Below are 9,910 nucleotides of genomic sequence, written 5' to 3' on the forward strand. Positions count from 1 at the left end.
GGGGGGGGGGTTTTTTAAAAAAAATTAGAAAATTGCTATCTTAAAACAAAGTCGGTCGCCGTTAACAGTCGATTATATTCCCTCCTATTATTACAAGAATGATATAAACCGTGGACTACAACAAATATGCTTTATTCTTAATACAATTACAAATCTCTAAACATGGGCTTTCTCATATGATCATCACCAATGCTCAACTTTACACCGATCAATTCATGTGGTAAGCATGCAATAGAGGAAAATGTTTGAGTTCCATCATAATTTGCCAGACAAATTAGCAAATACCATGATTTAGAAAGATTCTAAAAAGAAAAGATATGAAGTAATCTTACATAATCCATTGGAACACAAGTCCTAATATCATTATACATTTTCCCAAATCCTATTAGAGTACAACATCATACAACACAGTCTAACAAGCAACAATACATCATTCAAAACTCAATACCGATATGTATTATCTACGCCATACTTGTTCCTGAAAGTATACTGATCAAACTTAGCATCACTATACTCAACCGATTTCATCTCAGCATTCTTAGGATCAGCACCAACAGCTGAATAAACTTCTCCGCTTTTTTCTCGATGCCTATGCCTGCTTCTCTCTTTCTGCCCTTTAGAACTCAACTGAGCACCTTCACTTGGACCATAAAATTCTGAGTACTCTTGCCTCTTTGATGATCTATGCTTGCTTGAAACCGTAGAATCCTTGTATTTCTGTTGTTTATTGCTCTTGTGTTGCCTCAATTGTGGTGTTTCTTGAATTAGAGTCTCAGTGACGGGAGAAGGGCTTATTTTCTTTTTTGCTATAGTTTGTGGCTCTGTTTGGTCTTCAGGCATTATGAGATTATCCTTTAGAGGAGTGAGGCCTTGTTTTGATTTTATGGGATTTTGAGGGATAAAGTTGAGGAGTGTGTTGCCAATTGCTTCCACTGAGAATTTGAAAAGATCGGAGAGGAGAGTACTGAGTGATGGCCAACCAGCATTTGGTTCTTCCGATAGGCTTTCCACAACTAGAGTTGGCTTCTCTGGGATTTTGTGATGATCAAGCTTTTTGTTTTCAGAGGCTTGCTTCTGTATAAACAAAAAATATACGTTGATTTCAGGTCAAAAAAAAACATAAATTGTTGATCTAAAAACACGAGGAAACATGGGTCCATGAAATTAATCAACGTTGTTAGCAAATCCATGTAGAATTGGATAAAGGAATATAAATATCACAGTGTACTGTGATATAGGCCTAATTGGTGCTTTCTTCAGTTTTTCTCGAATTTCACTAGTTGAAGACTTTCAATTTTAAAGCTTCAAGCTTCTACTGTAGGATCAAAACAATGTGACCTGTAAAAAACATAGTATCCAGATATAAAGAGATTAAAGAAAAAAGATGAAAAATGAAACTCTATTAGATTCTACTTGAATCCGCAGTGTTGACGCAGCCGTGTAACGCCCCGTGTTCAAATCCTCTAGTGGGTAATAAGAACCCTAAGGCCAGCGCTAGCCACGGAGCACGAGCCGGGATTAGTCCCATCCATAAGGTGTGGGGATACCTCGTGGGAAACAAAAAAAAAGATTCTACTTGGTAAATAGACCCCACTCAGTATCACTATTTGGAACTTATTGCCCATGTATTTTGATTTTGGCAGATAGACACTTGAGTGAAATCTTTTGACTCTTTTACCCTCACAAAAAGAGAATTTTTTTGACAAATAACTGAGGGTAAAATAGTGAAAAATTTCACTCGCCAAATCAAACTATGACAGTAGTAAGTTTCAAAGTGTGATACTGCATGGGGTTATGTGCAACTAATCCATTTTGTTTATATCATAAGTTTAGGGACTAATCCCATCTTGGAAACCTGCCAAATATTTCTCTTATAAATTGAATTTTTCAATTCTTCTTCTTCTTCTTCTTCTTCTTCATTCTTTTATTTTTCTTGCCGTTTTCTTAATATAAGAAGTGAGGAGGTATGTGTGATAAAAGACGTACCACTCTTTGGGAGAGACAAGAACCAAATCCATGTTGAAGCAGGCAGAAAATATATCCAGCCAACACTGCACCAAAGACCATCATGATATCTGTACAACATAAACAATACAAGTATGAGGATGTAGATATTACTCGTTAGATGACATGTATAATGCTTCTCATGGCCTGAAAGTTATTTAGACTTGGTGAAAATGACCACATGGAAAATGGTCAAAATCATTCGGACAAATACATAAGCTGAAAGAGCCTAAAAAGATTATTGATACCTCAAGATACCATCATTCATTTGTTAAAGCATACTTATATCCATGAATATACAGATGACCAAGAAATTATTCGATAAAAGAAATCTATGAGTCATTTAGATCCAACCTAAAGTTGAAATTGAGTTAAACTGCTGATCACAATCTTCTTGCTGAAGAGAAATTTGACGAAGAGCAGCATTGCCCCTATCAACAACTAGCAAAGAACAAGTACTTCCAATATACACTAGATCAAAGTCAGTGGAAAATTTAGCATCCTCACTCGGGCCATCTCTATACCCTGCAATACTTGACTTCCCTCCTGCAATAGTTGTCACTCCTGAAACCAAATAATTTGAGCCAGTTGTCATATGATGGGAAAAAAATTCTCCAAACAAAGGGTGCAAAGTTCATGATATTTGTTTGAAGTATCACCTGATTCTCCTATTTTTCGAATAGCCAAGTTAGATGTATCCGCTACATAGACATTTCCCTTGTCATCAGTGGTTACTCCCTTTGGGTGATAAAAACGAGCATCACTCGGTTTACCATCAACATGCCCAGAGTATCCTTGAAATGACCCAGCAACTAATCTCGCTCTGCTATCTGTTATAGTTGTTTCGTCAGCCAAAATCTTAAAGCCAGTATCAAAAAGGTATCTCAAGTGAAATTAATGACACAGGGTGTTCTCAAACATGTCCATGTACAAGAGTAAACAGTAAATAAAAGAAAGAATAGCTTGAGAAGCAATTGCACAACAATATTCTTTTATTTTTATTTTTCCTTTTATTTTTTGGGAGAAAATTAGACAACAATATTGTCAAGAGCTGACACATAAATGTGGGTGATTACACATTTAACTAGAAATAACAATAATAATAATAGTCAGGTAATCATTAAAGCAAGTTACAAGGTATGAAACTTATAACAAACCATTTTAACTACCCACAACCAAAACATAGAATGTAACAATTTGGCATTCGAAAGAGATACAAATGATTCCATATATCGTATAAAATCACAGAACTACCATCAGCAAAGGAGTTGTACCAGGAACAGTTACAGTGTGGCAGAACAACAATCCAACAAAACCTGATGGAAAATCTGAAAATTGAAGGTAGCTCAATAATACCCTTCACTGCCATCCCCCAAACCATTCAATAAGTTTGCACAAAAGGATGTGCTTCGTAAGTCAATCACGTTGACAAAAGTCGTTTAAAAAAGGGTAATCGAAGTTATTAATAGACAACATTATGCAGAAATGGTATAGAATGTGATACTATTTGGCAGCCATAAAAAGACACTTTCCAGTCTCAGGGAAGGAGAGTTTTAGCCTTACATTGAAGCAAGAAGCATATTCTGGTGTTCTAAAAAAGATAGTTAAAAAGTGGCTAAAATTCACAAACCTTGGTTGAAAGAAAAAGGTGTGTAGCATGCCATCAGAAGTTTGCAATGATGGAATTTTAAACAGTGATTCTGCTTATAAAGGTCAGATACATTATAAACACACATTAACCCCCAAAGTTTTAAGTGTCCAGCTTCCTGGCATAGAAACACGGTAGCCTCTGCAAATTTGCATAGGCTCTCACATCCTTGTGTAATGTTCCAGTAGGTTCCGCCAGTTAAAGACAATCATGAATTCTTTTTCAAGTTTGCATAGGCATGACACCCCCTTGTGAAGGGCTAGTAGGCTCTGTGATATTTGACTTGCTTTGGCACTCTGCACAAAAAATTATTTATCATTGTTGAATCTGCACCGTTTATACTGCCCAATTGAGGATTCCCAAGGTCTCATTCATTCTAGTACTATTCTGCTTAAAGAAAGCTCAAGCATAGAGTTTATTTATACAATCATTCATCCCTTAAATTGATATTTATGATTAGGTCTTGCGCTTATCGGATTAATGTACATCAGGCACCTTCTATCATGTATATTTGATGAACCACCAATCGCTATTGGAGTTGCAACACTTCCCCTATGACAATAAGAGGCCACTAGCTCTGAACACAAACTCCAATGTGGAACATAGCTGATTACAAATCAATAAGAGAAGGGAAAAAGAAAGAAAATTATTCATCTTCTAATAGGATAAATCAGTGATCATAGAACTCCCACAAATGATGATCCCAGTCTCATGTATTTTGAAAAAGAAGTTCCTCAAAGTTTGATATCATTAAATAGGTCCCCCTAAATAAATTAGTTACACAAATTAGGATATATAATGTTTATTAAACAAATTACGCTGTTAAACCAACCTTTTTCAAGCAAAACATCGACAACTTCCTAAACACTCGAAGGTCGGTTGTAAACTATATTTCTCCTGCTTCCTTGAGAACTCTGATTGAAAATTCTGTGCTATTATTAGTCAATACCCAACAATAAGCTAGAATTAATGTGCACTGGTTCCAGCTGGATTTGATGTGCACTGGATATGAATACTTTTTATATGAAGAATTATGATGATTTCTCCTAAAGTTAGCTGAAAAGAATCAGAAAGGTTGGTAGGGGCAGTGGGCCTAACCTGTTAATACTCTCATTCACAAGCAACAGAATATTGAACCTTTGTCTATAATGATGTAAATTTTGGGACATGATAGATCACATGGCACATGAACCCTTGAACGTGCAGTATAGCCATGATAAGTATCTATTCTCTAGGCATGAATCGTCAGAAAATGCATCTTTTTTTCACTTTCTTTCATTTGTCGCCTTAGGTCCTCATTTATTATTTTTTTCACCCTAAAAAGTTTTTGAGTCCAAATCAGTGGAAACATGCATGACTGATAAAAATATCAGAAAAACTGTTGTCTGCTTATGCAAGTACATTGTCTCATATTCTCCTTGCTGGCAAACTAACAGGAGGACAAATAAAGGCCATGACCAATGATTTACAAATAAAATTGGCTACTGATCCCAAGGACACTAGTGCATAATTTAAATGAAATTATATCTCTGACAACCCAATAGCATAAAATATATTAGTAAGCATTGCATATTTTAGAAATAAATAAAGGTAACCAACACATTATGATTGCAACCATACAAACAGAGAAATCCTACAACTACAAGAGAAAGAATAGACATGTATTGGGCTATGGTGAAGTATTCTCCCAAAGACCAAATGGAAAAAGAGGCGAATTAAGTGCATGGGATGCATATCTTTGAGACAAAACGTCGGCTTCACCCTTGCCACACCACACTAATACAAAAAATGAAATGCAGAGAGCTGGTAATTAGACATTTGCATTTAGTTATCAAAAGAAGGCCAGCCACAAAATTCCACAAGAAAGATAGTTACACGGAGGCATCAATATGAGTTGAGCATGTAATGCATATGATATGAAAAAGCAGAAAATTGAAATCATAACTAATGGCATAAGAAATGACCAGGAATGCGTGATCTACAATCAAGCAGTGCTGCATAAATTGACGCAGAAGCAACCCACTGAACCTCTAAAATTGAAATCATAACCAAAGGCATAAGAAATGACCAGGAATACATGATCTACAATCAAGCAGTGCTGCATAAATGGACACAGAAGCAACCCACTGAACCTCTAAATACATAGCAGAGAACTGGGCATAACGCTGATGATACATAACAATCTTTTCCAGCAATCCTCGCTAATAAAATCAAATGCAGAGAATACACATATGATCAATAATAATAAAATATAAAAATTAGAATAGTGTTGAAGCAGACATAATGTGGTAAAACACAAATGAAACTATCCAATCTCTCCTTTCTATATAATCAGAACTTGCTGGTTCTCCTAAAGGCACAAAAAACTGATATGTGACATCTAAATGCATGACATGTATTATATCAAAAAATAGTTATGTGTCCTTATATTCTATCAGAAGATGACATGCTGATGTTCGCGGGAAAAACCGTTGCTTTCTTCATTAATGATTTCATTGTACACTCTTGTAATAGTCTATCGATTACAAAGATCCGGTCTTTTTATAAGATCCGGTTACAACGAAAATCAAATTGAAAAGAAATGAAAATTACAACTTTGTTTCCTTGTTTGTCGAACGAATCGCGAGCTCATGTTTTGCGGTCGCTCGCTTTTGTGGGTTCTTTGCCTGCGCCGGGGTTGTTTGCCGTGGACCACCGTGCGATCTAGATCCGGTCGGATGGTCAAACTTTCTTACAGTTAGGACCACGGTCAAATCCCATCTCGATTCTTCCAATGAACGAGAGGTCCATTTTCAAATCAACGCGACAACCTTCCTACAGTTAGGGTCACCTCAAACTCCTATTTGGCCAAACCTTCCTACAGTTAGGGTCAAAACCATGATTCACTCTCGATAAACGAGAAATTCATCTTTAGTTGCGGTAATCAAACCTTCGACAGTTAGGGTATCCGAATCTTTCGATTCTCGGAGTGAGATCCCACTCTCAGTTTCACCTTTCCGGATTCTGGGGGTGGAGATCCCACCTCGAGTCTCCTTTCCAGTTGAAGATAGAAATATAAAATTCTTCTTCTTCATTGTCGGGAAGATAGAATATAAAATTCTTCCTCTCCCATTCGGGTTCGTCTTTGCCCAAGAGAAGACACCACCTTTCAAATCCCAAATCTGTGCCTCACAGGTACAGGGAATTTTATCCTGAATCCTAAGTAGCGATAAGTCAAACGCCGTAACACGCGTGCCGGTTTAGTCTTTTTCCGTACAAAAAGACACCAGAGTTTGATTCTGGGGTATTCTATCCTGAAACCTAAGCAAGGATAAGTCTGCGCCTAACCCGCGCTGCCAGTTAGTTCTTAACCGTTGAAAAGAATATCCGTCCACATATTCAACATTGTGGCAGGTTGTTATTAATAACACCAAAATCATACCTTACACGCATGGGAATGTCATCCTGAATCCTAAGAAAGGATATGTCGACACCTAACACGTGTCGCCGGTTTAGTCTTTTTACGATTGAAAAAGACACCAGAATACCAGTCTGGGGTATTTTGTCCCGAAGCTAAGTAGGGATAAGTCAACGTTCAATACACGTTGCCGGGTAGCCTATTCCCGTAACAATGGCGAAAGCCTATGTATTCACATCATAGCACAAAGTCTAAGGGAATTCACTCTCTTAGCACAACGTTACATGCGCAACGGATTTAGACAATCCGCATGCTAACCCGACTCAAACGGTAGTCGGTAAAGGCTAATCAAATCCGTTAAAGGCTGGGGGTTAGCCAAAATCCTAAAGTCAACGCCTAACACGCGTCGCCGGGTAGTCTATTCCCGTGAGAAAGACGAAGTCTACGTATTCGAAGTCGTAGCATCAAGTCTAAGGGAGTTCATTCCTTTAGCACAACGTCACTGCGGAACGGACTTAAGATAATCCGCATGTAAGCCCGATTCAAAACGTGTAATCGTAAAAGCATGTCAAATCCGTTGAAGGCTGAGGATTTGCCCAAAAATCCTAAGTCAACGTCTGAATTACAGCGTTGCTGTTTAGTCTTTTCACAGGAGAAAGACGAAGTCTACGTATTCAATATCGTAGCACTAAACAGGGTAACTCTTTTAGCCGTAACGTCACATGCGAACGGACTTAAACAATCCGCATGCTAGCCCGACTCAAACGGTAGTCGGTAAAGCGCGCATCAAACCCTGTTGATGGCTGAGATTGCCAAAAATCCTATAAATACGAAAGTCACTGACGCATCAGCCTCTTAGTTGGTCTCGTGACCTGAGCAACATACGACGTTCAAAACCCCTCCAGGTCTACGCCAGACAACGCGTACACCTTAGTCAACGCCAGTCGACGCGTTGCGATCAAAAGGTCAAGCGTACGACGCGTCAAAACCCTAAGGTCTACGCCAGACAACGCGTAACCTTAGGTCAACGCCAGTCGACGCGTTGCGATCAAAAAGGTCAACGTACGACGGTCAAAACCCCAGGGTCAACGCCCGGACAACGCGTAACCTTAGTGTCAAGCCCAGCTCAACGCGTTGCGCACAAAAAATTCGAAACCCTAGGGTTAACGGCCGGTCAACGCTAACCCTAGGTCAACGCCAGTCAACGCGTTGCAAGCAAAAAAATTCAACGTACGACGTCCAAAATCCTAAGGTCAAACGCCGGACAACGCGTAACCCTAGGTCAACGCCTATCAATGCGTTGCAATGAAAGAATCAAATACTCCGAAAAGTATACGAGTATAAACTGCTTCTTACTCCGAAAAGTATACGAGTATAAACTGCTTCTTACTCCGAAAAGTATACGAGTATAAACTGCTTCTTAAATACTCCGAAAAGTATAACGAGTATAAACTGGCTTCTTACTCCAATAAGGTATATGAGTGATAAACTGTTCTCTAATTTTGGTTGAGAAGTTTCTGGGAGTATTTTTCTAAAAATATTCTTAAGGATAACTCAACAACGCAACGCCGGACAACGCGTTGCACATAAAAACTCGACGCCAGCAATCGATGGTCAATTCTACGAGTTGAAGATCAAAAATCACGGAATCGACTTCAACAGTTCAAATTTCGACAAACAGTCAGACAATAAATGAGCACCGAACCTTACAGACATTCGACAAAGCACCGAATAGCCTGAAGGATTGAAGGAATCAAGAACAGAAGCCATTCCAAGGTCCGTTACAACCGACTGAAGGTTGGGACAATCATATCCAAAGTATTCCAGACTCTTCTATAAAAGAATGAGGCTGAAATACTTTGGAGGGGGTATCTGTAGGCGTATAAAATTGCCTATAGGTCCCTTGAGCTAGCTCGGACGACGAACCGACAAACCAACGAGGCGACGAGATTGACTAATCGCACGCAAGCAACGAATACGTCCATTCGCGTGCGGGATCAAGCCAAGTGTTCGAAGAGTCAACGAGTCATCCAACCAAGGGCATACTCGACGAATCTCGATCGAATCAAGCTTCGGTTTCAGACTCGAACTCAGAAGTGGAATTACTGCCTAATCGGGATCCGGAATTACAGGAAATCAAAGTCAACAAATCGAATCCGAACCAATCAACCGCACAACCAAATCAAGTCCAGATCAACAACGAAGCACAGAACTGGACAACGAACACAACGGCGCCACACCCGGACAAATCGCCAAAGCCAAACCACCCAAGTGGCTCGCTAAAGCCCGAGCCACCAAGGGGTGGCTCGCCATCGGCCGAGCCACCCCATGGGGTGGCCGAGCCACCCCCATGGTGGCTCGGCGGCCACCGAGCCACCCTAGGGTGGCTCGGAGGCCGAGCCACCCATGGGTAGCTCCCCGCAGCCGAGCCACCCCATGGGGTGGCCGAGCCACCCATGGTGGCGTCGGTTGCCGAGCCCCCTATGGGTGGCCGCCACCCATGGGTGCCATCCTCTGACACGTGCACGGGGCACTGTTCTGGGTGCCTATAAATAAGAGAGGGGTTGTTCATTTCAAAGGGTTGGAAATTTGGAGAGGCGAAGCCCTGCTGAACTCAAGACTCAGAACTTAACAAGATTCAAGCTTTGGGACTTCGAGGACTTGCACATCCAGATCTGGTGCTCGCCGATCATCAAGCCATAAATAAGGCAGGAGTTGAGAAGCCGGATCTCAATCTACGTTGGCTACACTCCGGATCTAAGCTTTGGTCTTAGATCCCGAGACTTGGACGATGTTTCCTTAGTGAAACAATCCTCCCGGCTATTATTTCCTTGTGAAATAATACCCGTTGTACTGCGTAG

The 9,910-nt window shown here is 40.0% G+C and overlaps 1 protein-coding gene across 1 annotated transcript in view; it reads right to left on the reverse strand.

Annotated features, from left to right (window-relative positions):
* The window catches only part of LOC109822975, a 58,759-nt gene continuing 49,099 nt past the window's right edge, over positions 251-9,910 (reverse strand). Inside the window, exons 4-7 of the mRNA XM_020389266.1 lie at positions 2,664-2,834; positions 2,359-2,568; positions 1,987-2,075; positions 251-1,074 (exon numbers count right to left, since the gene is read on the reverse strand). Of these exons, the coding sequence (XP_020244855.1) occupies positions 442-1,074; positions 1,987-2,075; positions 2,359-2,568; positions 2,664-2,834 (1,103 nt within the window). The 3' untranslated portion in view covers positions 251-441. The remainder of the gene's footprint in view (positions 1,075-1,986; positions 2,076-2,358; positions 2,569-2,663; positions 2,835-9,910) is intronic.

This window comes from Asparagus officinalis, chromosome 1 (genome assembly GCF_001876935.1).
Source record: "Asparagus officinalis chromosome 1, Aspof.V1, whole genome shotgun sequence".
NCBI lineage: Eukaryota > Viridiplantae > Streptophyta > Magnoliopsida > Asparagales > Asparagaceae > Asparagus > Asparagus officinalis.